The following is a 9,511-nucleotide window of genomic DNA, read 5'->3' on the forward strand; positions in this document are numbered from 1 at the left end:
CCCCGCCGCCCGCCCACCTCTACCTCCCAGTAGTGCCGGCCAGAGCGGAAGCCCTGGGCCCCAAGTACGCAGCAGTCAGCCGAGAAGCGCTTGGGATGGTCAGCAACCTCCTGCCGCCGCTCTGCCAAGCGGACACCCCGGCGGTCAGGGGACAGCATCAGGGCAGGGTGAGCCGTGTCGGGGTCCAGCGTCAGGTCCACTTGGGAGGAGGGAGGACAAATACGCCAGGGCTGGAACGACTGTTCCCAATCAGCAGCCGACTCCACAGGTTGAGCCTTTCCTGCTGTCCTTCCTCCCCCTCCTATTCCATCCATATACCCCATCCAGCTTTCCTCAGCTCCCCACACCATCGTTAAGGGCAGGCTCAATTTCTTATGGGCTCCACCCCTTCCCCCATCCTTGTTCCCAGGACACCTGTCAGGCCTTCCCCTGTCCCTGGCTCTTGCTATCTCACCCAAAACCTACCTGGGCTAGGACAGAAGCTACTGTGGCTTAAAACCCCAGAGTGGTCTACTTGTAACCTGCTCCCTCTCAGCCCCCTACACTTCCACAGGGCCCATCTTCCTCAGAACCCAATCTCAGGTCTGAAAGGAAAGGCAAAGGAAGGTCGTATATGTGACCTCCCTACCTCTCGCAGCCTGACAGAACATCCGGCTCATTTTCCTCACGATGGCATCTGTCAGGAAGTCATGGCTATGGGGTTGGCACGGGTCAGGGGACCAGATCTCTGGGGGCTGCAGCTGTACCTCTTCACACCTAGAGGAAGGGGACCGGGCAGGGGGTGGGACCATGGTAATCCCAGAGGGAAAAGCAGAAGCTGAGGGGAAGGAGAGGAGGGTCCAGGAAGCAGAATGTCAGGTCCTAGGGAAGGAAGGAGAGGAGAGGGATACCCAAGAAAGGCAGGGATGGGGAACCAGATGCTACTGGGTCATAAAGGGTAACATGGGAACACACCTATTGAAAGTCTCCTTGATGTCCTGGGAATAATAAAAAGGAGAGGGAGAAAGAGATAAAGAGAATGTCAGCTATACAGAGACAACTATTTTCTCCCAATCTCCAGCCAGAGAAAGGTCTGAACTTGATGAAGAAGGGAGAGGCAGAGCCCTCAATAAACTTGCATCCACCTCACCCCAACCACCCCATGCCTCACCCTACCTAATTTATTTCATCCTGCTATGAGCTCAGTAAAAAGAATTTTCACAATATGATTTGGTCCCTTTTTCAGGATGTCATTGCCAAAGTTATTTTCTTAATGCATTTAAACCCCTCCTAAACTTAATCTTCCTTCTTTTCATTTACACCACATTCAACAGTCTCCAGCTTCGAGAAAACATTTTTGGTGGGCTAGAAATTTAGCTCAGCGGCGCTGTGCCTGCCTTGCAAGTGCAAGGCCCTGAGTTCAATATACGGTACCAAAAAAAAATGTCTTTACTACATCACTGGCTACTTCACAGTGAGAAAAGAGGCAGCTCTGAGTAGGAATATAGTGAGCTGCCTGACAGTGGCAAACAGGAAGCTAGGGGACTGGGGCATGGGACAGAGAAGGACTGCTCACCTGTAGTAGCCGCAGGCCCCCCTGCTGGCTCCTCTCCTGGGCCTCAGCCAACAGGCGGCTCAGCTGGGCAGCCTGCTCTGTGAGGCGGCTGGCCACCGCTCCAGCATGCCCCAGCTGAGCTTCATGCATCTCACGGAGGCGCCGCTCCAGCCCTGCCTGCTCTTCAGCCAGAAACCGTGTTAGCCGCCCAAATTCTGAGGCCACAGCTGCCAGCTCTGACTTCATCTGGCTCTGGAATGATGCAAAGGGTATGTAGATACCACCTAAACATATGAGAAGGTAAACCTCCAGTTTTCTAACTGCTGCCTCTCAATGCAAGCCAAAGGAGCTCTTATTCTCCACATCTTAGAAAGACCTTCCTCACCCCACATTTCTGGCACAGTAGTCACAAACTCACCAACTTGGTATACTTATCTCTACCTAACTTGCCTCTGTAAGTTAAGTGTACATGTTCCAAAAAGAACTTTTTCCCTCCAGATCTAAATCAGCACTACTTCCATAAATATCATTGTTTTCCCTGCATGCTGTATGTATGTTTATAATGAACTAGTTTTTAAAATTCTCCCTTACTGTACCTTAAGCACTCGATGGTAGGGAGTAGGTATGACTTTTTTTGACAGTGCTGTCAGACTCTGGTGTAGCGCCAACTATGTGCAAAAGCAAGTACTTTTAAATCAAGAGAATTCAGGAATCAAGAAATGTTAGAAGGGCTGGGGATTTAGCTCAGTGGTGCTGCTGCCTGCCTCCCAAGTGCAAGGTCCCAAGTTCGATCCCCGGTATCAAAAAAAGAAAAAAAGAAAAGAAATGATGTTAGAGTTCTCACTATACAATTAATTACAGTGACATGTTTGGTTTTTGTTTAGTTTTGTTTTTGTTTGAGACAGGGTTGCACTATTAGTCTAGGATGGCCTTGAACTCACTATGTATCCCAGGCTGGCCTTGAACTTGGAGCGGTCCTTCTGCCTCAGCCTCCCTAGTGCTGGAATTACAGGCCTGTGCCACCACACCCAGCTAGTTACTGTGATTTTAGGAGAGTCACTCAAGCCCTTTAGATCAGGAATCAGCAAACTCTTCTGTAAAGGTCAGATAGAATATATTTTACATTTCGAAGACCAGGAGACACAATCAAGGATATTATGCAGGTACAGGGGACCCCAAGTATTCAAGGGGGTTTAGTTTCAGAATAACAAAATCTACAGATGCTCAAGTCCCTTACATAAAATGGCATATTTTTATATAACGTACACATCTTCCTATATACTTGAAACATACTTACATTACTTATAATACCAAAGACAATGTAGATGCTATGCAAACAGTTGTTCTACTGTATTATTTAGGGAATGGACAAGGAAAAAAAAGTCTATACATGTACATGTTCAGTACAGATGCAATTGTTTTTCCCAAATGCTTTCAATCTAAAGTTGGGGGAAGGCATGTATGTGGAACGCATGGATACAAAGGACCAACTCTGTATTGTATAAAGGAAAAAAAACCTGTTTAGTCTCACTCAATTTGCTTGGACCAACCTGGAATGTAGGAACATTTTTCATCCATTACTATCAGCTGGAGACAATCTCTGGACAAAGAGTAACCAGAGTAAGAAGGAGAACCTGGTAAGCCAAGTGGGTGAGAAATGAAGCTATCACATCTGTGACTGAATGATACTCAGATCTGGGACATCTATGCATCCTGGAGAGCCCAAAGGTATCAATTTGGGCAGTTTGTCAGATACAGAATGACTCCTAGACTCAGGTTCTACCATTTAGCACTACATATGTGCCAGTGGCAGAGTTCCTAATGTGTAGGCAGCAATGAGAAGTGGCAATGCCAGATTCTGACCACAGAGGTAGGTGTTGGGAAGGAGGGGAAGAGACAGAAAGAAATGTCCTGGCTTGGTCTCTGAAGTTCACAGTGTTGGTCCATTCCAGCAGGCCCTCTGGCCTTATACAAAAACAGGCAGAGAGGTTAGGGAAGTGGGAATTAATTGGAAAATTAAGGGGTGAGCAATAATGAAAAAGGGCTGAGAAACACTAACTATGAAGTATGAAATTGTAGGTCCCTGCAATGCCAATATTCACTAATTCCTTTCTTCCTCTACATACTTTGGGCCCTCTTGGAACATCAAAAGCCTCTCAGGGGTCAGATATTTAGCCCAGTGGTTCCGCTGCTGCCTACCTTGCAAGTACATGGATCTGAGTTCAATCCCTGGTACCAAAAAAAAAAAGCCTCTCAGGACCACATCCCTCTCATGCTCACAGTTACTCTGCCAACCACCTACCTCTATCTATCCTGAGACCTGGGGCTTTTCTAATGGCCACTGTGTAGGTTTTGCCCCTCTCTGCTAACTCTCCTATCCACTGTCAGGGTTACATGTCTGGACAGAAGGCCTTGCTCTGCAGCATTGAGCCAGGCACCCAACCTTGCCAATCCAGGCCTGTTTTCACTCTATTTTAGAAATTTGGAAGTAACATGCTTCCTAAACCTTGAAGCCTCATTTCCTCAGGTCCATGGAAAAGTGTCTACCCCTCTCCCAGGCCTTGCTGTACCCTCTTAAGAATCTAGTCATTACTTGTGAATGGGCAGCCCCATTTTCTTTGCCCTGATCACAGAATCAGTAGCCTGTCGAAGGACATTCACCCACCTTTAGCTCTGTAACTCGCCTCTCCTCCTTGGCCTTCATCTTCTGCACAGCCTCCAGGTGCTTCCTAAGAGGTTCCACATGACCCTGCAGTTTGGCCTGAGGGAACAGGGAAGGGAAGGTTAGAGGGGGCAGGCCAGGAGGCCCTTTCCTTCAGAACCTATTTCTCCAATTCTCCCTAGCGGGGTGGGTCTTAAAGCTGGACTACCCAGCATAGATATGAAGCCTTTTCTCCTCTCCACTCTTCTCTCAGATAATGACAAAAGCCTTCAACCCTCCCTTGTTCTCACAGACGGAAGTCCTGTGTGCACTTCTAAAGGTGAGATCCTTATGGTTACAAAGCTTCACAATCAACAGGTAAGGTAAACATGCCCTTATACCACATGAAGTGGCTTACCACATGAAGTCCTTATGGGTCTTCCTTACTACCTTCATCTCTACTTTTCTGATGATCTTGTGCCCTTGCTAAAAATCTTTGCATGGTTCTCAATCACTTCCGAATCATTGACTCTTACATTTTTTGGCTCCACATCCTACACCATCTTTTTTAATTTTTTGTTTGTGGTTTTTGGGCATTTTTTTTTTTTTTTTTTTTTTTTTTTATTTTTTTTTTTTTTTTTGGTACCAGGGATTATACACCATTCCTCTTTAATTTTAGTCAGGTAAATCAACCCTTTTTTGAAACAGGGTCTTACTCTGTATATATAGTTCAACTTGAACTCACTAAGAGCCCTGGCTGGTCTTGAACTTGTGGCATTCTTCCTGCCTCAGCCTCCCAAGTGCTGGGATTATGAGTAAGCACTACTACATTGGGCAACAATCTATCTTCTCTTATGTATAACTGCATCTAAGGCAGTCTTCCTTTAAAAACCATCTCTATGACCACAGGCCCAATTCTCCCTGTCCCCAAGTTTCTCTATGATCCCAAACAAATGGGAATAAAACTTTCACACTACTTGACATGGCACTAGTAATTTTAAAAAGTGTGCTTCTCCCAGAGCAGTATGCTGGGTCCTTGCCCACATTTAATATTTATGTTTCTGTCTTCTCATCTACTTATTTGCTAAATGAAAGATATAAACAAAAAACACTTTTTTTTTTTTTGTACTTGGTATGAAGGCACCAGTGCCTTCATACCAAGTTATATCCCCAGCCCTTTTAAGACAGGCTCTCACTTAGTCCCTAAATTGCCCAAGCTAAGTTTGCAATCCTCCTGCCTCAGTTTCTCAGACTGAGGTATTATAGGCATATGCCACCATTTCCAGCTCCTTTTCTCTAACTTTATAACTTTTGCAGCAATTACGCACATGAGCTTTGTGTTCCAACAATTTGCAGCTGAGTCTTTTTCTTTAAAAGCCTGTTAGAGGGACCAGGGATTTAGCTCAGTGGTTCCACTGCCTGCTCCACAAGCGCCAAGGACCTGAGATCAATCCCCAGTACCAAAAAATAAAAGCCTGTTAGAGCTAGGCATGGTGGTGCATACCTATAATCCCAGCACTCAGGAGGCTGATGCAAAAGGATCATCAAAAGTTTTTATTTTTTGAGATAGGGTTTAACTGTGTATTTCAAACTGGGCTTAAATTCATTGTGTAGCCCAAGGTGATCCTCCAGCCTCCTCCCAAGTGCTAGGATTACACGCACAACCACTGAGAGTTTGAGGCCATTCTGGGCTACAGAGTGAGTTCAGGGCCAGCCTAAACTACACAGTGAGACCATGTCTCAAACAACCAAAAAATAAAGCCAGGCATGGTGGCACACACCCGTAATCCCAGCACTTGGGAGGCTGAGGCAGGAGGATCGCTGTGAGTTCGAGACCAGCCTGGGCTACATAATGAGTTTTAGGTCAGTCTCTACATAGTGAGACCCTATCTCAAAAAACCAAAAAATAAATAAATAAATAAATAAACCAAAAAATAAAAATAAAGACCCTTTTACACTAAAATTCATGAAATAAGCCCCACCTATTTCTTTCCATTTTTTATGTCTTCTACTTCTACCTTGTTCCCCTTCTTTTCCTTGGGGGAAAATAGCAGAGTAGAACTCAAACTTAGACTACAATCAGGACAGGAGTGCAGTTAGGTGATCTGAAGCAAGCCAAGCTTCCAGTTTCCTCAGCTTAAAATGGGAACAGAATATACTTCATGGAGCAGTTTAAACTGTAAAGATTTTTGTCAGTATTTTCTGGAGTTTTATCATAACATACTGGTTTTCTATTTCATTTATCTTCCTTTCTAGTTATTGGTTTCATACTCTTGTAAAAAGTCCCCCAGGCCCTTTCCAAAAGAAAATAAATCTCCTTTGAAGTCTTAAAAAAAAATTAGTATACTTAGCACAGTGTCTGGCAAAAAAATCAGAAAATACGCATTTGCTACCTAAGTAGGAAGCTGCTACTGACATCCTAAACTAACTTTTAATTAAAGGGGTAGCAGACCCAGAGTACAAAAGGCAGTTGTTGCACAAGTAGTTACAAAAACATTTTCAGTAATAAATTTAGTTATTCTATTAGAATAACTACACATAGTTTTGCCTTTTAATATTACTATTTCTTCACAGTAGTCAATAATCTATTATCTACTAATTCAGAATTTATAATGAACTATTTAATATTTTTCCTGAATTATTGACAAAGAATTCATAAGTACAAATCTGTGTAAGAATACTATTTGAGAAAAATTTTCAAAGACAACTTTTCCGGAGCTTTGTTTATGTGCAATTTGTGCTACTATCCACTCAATAAGAAAATATTTCTACAAAACAAACATTGTCTCAAGTTAGTGCTAGTGTATAAGTAGAATAAATCACCTACCTATAAAACAGCCTATAAATCAGGAAGGGAATCACTCAAATTTTATCTACATAACCAAGTGCACACATTTTCATTTGCTGGTCAGTTTATATCAGATTAACTTGTTGTTTTGTGTTTTGACAGGGTCTTGCATTCAATTCAAGCTGGCCTTGAACTCACTATGTATTCCAGGCCCAAGTGCTGGGATTACAGGAATGTGCCAGCATGCTTGGCTTTTTTTTTTTTAATCCGCGAAAAGCTAAAGATTGAACCAGGGCTTTGTAACATGCTAGTCAAGTGCTCTATCACTGAGCTGCATTCCCAGCCTGAGATTAACTGCTAATCTGGCTTCAAATTGAATCCAAGCTAGGGTTTATAATAACTTCTTGCAATCTCGCACTAATTTTGGCATCAAATACAGGGCTTTCAGACATCAGACATTCAACAAATGTGGTTAATACAAATTAAAATCTAGTTTCAGAAGCTCTTCCGAAGTACTGCAGTCCTGGGGCCAGGGATTTAGCTCAGTGGTTCCACCATCCGCCTCAAAAACACAAGGTTCCATGTTTGATCCCCAGTACCAGGAAAAAAAAAAAAGAGAGAGAAAGAAAGAAAGAAGTACAGAACACCACGGATAATCTGCCCTGCGGGTTAAGAAACTGACCATACATTATATGATGGGTTCAGCTAGTTAGAAGATGAGGGAATATAAAAAAGACAAAAGTTCCTGACAACCTCTCATAAAAAGGTATAGCTTATCAGGCAGGCAATGTTAAATGCAACAATTCCCATGATGGAATCCAGGACCTTCACAATGAGCTACATCCCCAGCTCTGCTTTTATTTTTTATTTTATTTTGAGATAGGGTGTCATTAAGACTCCCTGTATGGCCTATGCTGGGCTAAAACTTCCAATCCTCCTGCCTCCGCCTCCCAGAGTGCTGGGATTACAAGTGTGCACTACCACATTCAGGCTGAGCTTTCTAAACAAATACTCCTCACTGATTCAGAATCTCTAGTGGTAGGGGCAACTTTACTTTGAAAACCTTCCCTAGTAACTCTGACAATCAGCCAGACTTGACAATCACTGTGTGCGTGAGATGAAGTAATGACAGTTTGTCTTAGTTTGCCACTCTGAGCTAAGAAACTTCACACACATTACTCTAAAATTGTAATGATATTGGGTATGGTGGAACATGCCTGTGCAGCACTTAGGAGGCTGCGACAGGAATATGGCCATGAGTTCATGGCCAGCCTGAACTACACAACAAGATCCTGTCCTTAAAAAAAAATTTTTTTTTGTACTAATACTGTAATTCTGGGCTGGGGATTTATTGCTCAGTGGTGCCACCTCCTGCCTTGCAAGCACAGGGTCCCGATTTGGATCCCCGGTACCAAAAACAAAAATAATCTGTAATCCCTAAATGAAGCTAAGGAAGGAATCAGAATAGGTGAAAACACCAGTCAAAATAAAAGAGCTCTGTGCAGACCAGAGTCTACATTACCTTCCTCCTGGTCCTATTGTTTCAAACCTACTCAGGCCATTGCAAAGCAGTGCTTTTTGTGCTAGTGACTCATAAATCTCCTTTACTTATGTCCAAAGAGTTAGGATCAAAGGTAGAAAGCAAGACATTAATCAAACTAGAATCAGACTCCAAGAAGAAAGGTCACATGTCAGAAAACTCAAAGCAAAAGCAAACATACAAATGATGGTGTCATAATATTAACAGTATATCCCAGGAATAAAAACGGTCATAACGAAGTCCACCAGTTACTAGCATTGTATGGCCCTGTGTACAGTATTTAAACCTCTTTGTTTCCCAATCTGCAAAATGGGAATAGAAAACATCAAACTCACAGGATGGTTGACTCTTAAATGATAACCCATGAGAAGTGCCCACTGTGTATATTAAGCACCCAAGTAATACCATATTCACTCTCAATCCTGGGGAAATTACAGTTCAAATACATTCAGAGATGTGACCAAGATTTGAGAGTGAGGTAGAGGCCCTGCCTTAAAGTCTCTTTCTAGAAGCCAAGCGTGGTGGCAAAAGCCTATAACACCAGCACTTGGGAGGCTGAGGCAGGAGGTTCACCTGAGTTCCAGACCAGCCTGAACTATGTAACAAGACTCTAGCCCAGAGAAACCAAAAAGAAAGCTTATTTCCCTCTTTTCTGGTCAGTATATCTAACTGGTGCAGCGCCAACCAAAGTACTCCAGGGGGGAGCCAAGCCATATCAAGGGATGGGTGCAACTGCAGGGCATTTGGTTTTAACCCTAGTCATTTCTATGCTCCTGTTTCAGACCCCTTTTTCTTACTGAGGCCCCCATTTCTTTTCATCTTTAAAAATCCCAATGGAGGACTTAAAATTCACCCAGAAAAAATTCAAACTGGTAGTGAAGCCTTAATAACCTGTAGGGCCAGGGATTTAGCTCAGTGGTTTCGCCGCCTACCTTGCAAGTGCAAGGTCCTGAGTTCGAGCACCGGTACCAAAAAAAAAAAAAAAAAAAAAAAAAAAAACCACATTTC

The 9,511-nt window shown here is 43.4% G+C and overlaps 1 protein-coding gene across 3 annotated transcripts in view; it reads right to left on the reverse strand.

Annotated features, from left to right (window-relative positions):
* The window catches only part of Trim41 (tripartite motif containing 41), a 13,723-nt gene that overhangs the window by 1,958 nt on the left and 2,254 nt on the right, over nucleotides 1-9,511 (reverse strand). Inside the window, exons 2-6 of one of the 3 annotated variants that reach the window (XM_010610521.3) lie at nucleotides 4,200-4,295; nucleotides 1,556-1,786; nucleotides 955-977; nucleotides 629-756; nucleotides 1-199 (exon numbers count right to left, since the gene is read on the reverse strand). In XM_010610521.3, coding sequence (XP_010608823.1) covers nucleotides 1-199; nucleotides 629-756; nucleotides 955-977; nucleotides 1,556-1,786; nucleotides 4,200-4,295 — 677 coding nt within the window. Of the gene's footprint in view, nucleotides 200-628; nucleotides 818-954; nucleotides 978-1,555; nucleotides 1,819-4,199; nucleotides 4,296-9,511 lie in introns of those variants that run through there. The other 2 variants (XM_019205458.2, XM_019205459.2) reach the window with 2 other exon arrangements.

Source organism: Fukomys damarensis, unplaced genomic scaffold, assembly GCF_012274545.1.
Source record: "Fukomys damarensis isolate Sample0158 unplaced genomic scaffold, DMR_v1.0_HiC HiC_scaffold_31, whole genome shotgun sequence".
Taxonomy (NCBI): Eukaryota; Metazoa; Chordata; class Mammalia; order Rodentia; family Bathyergidae; genus Fukomys; species Fukomys damarensis.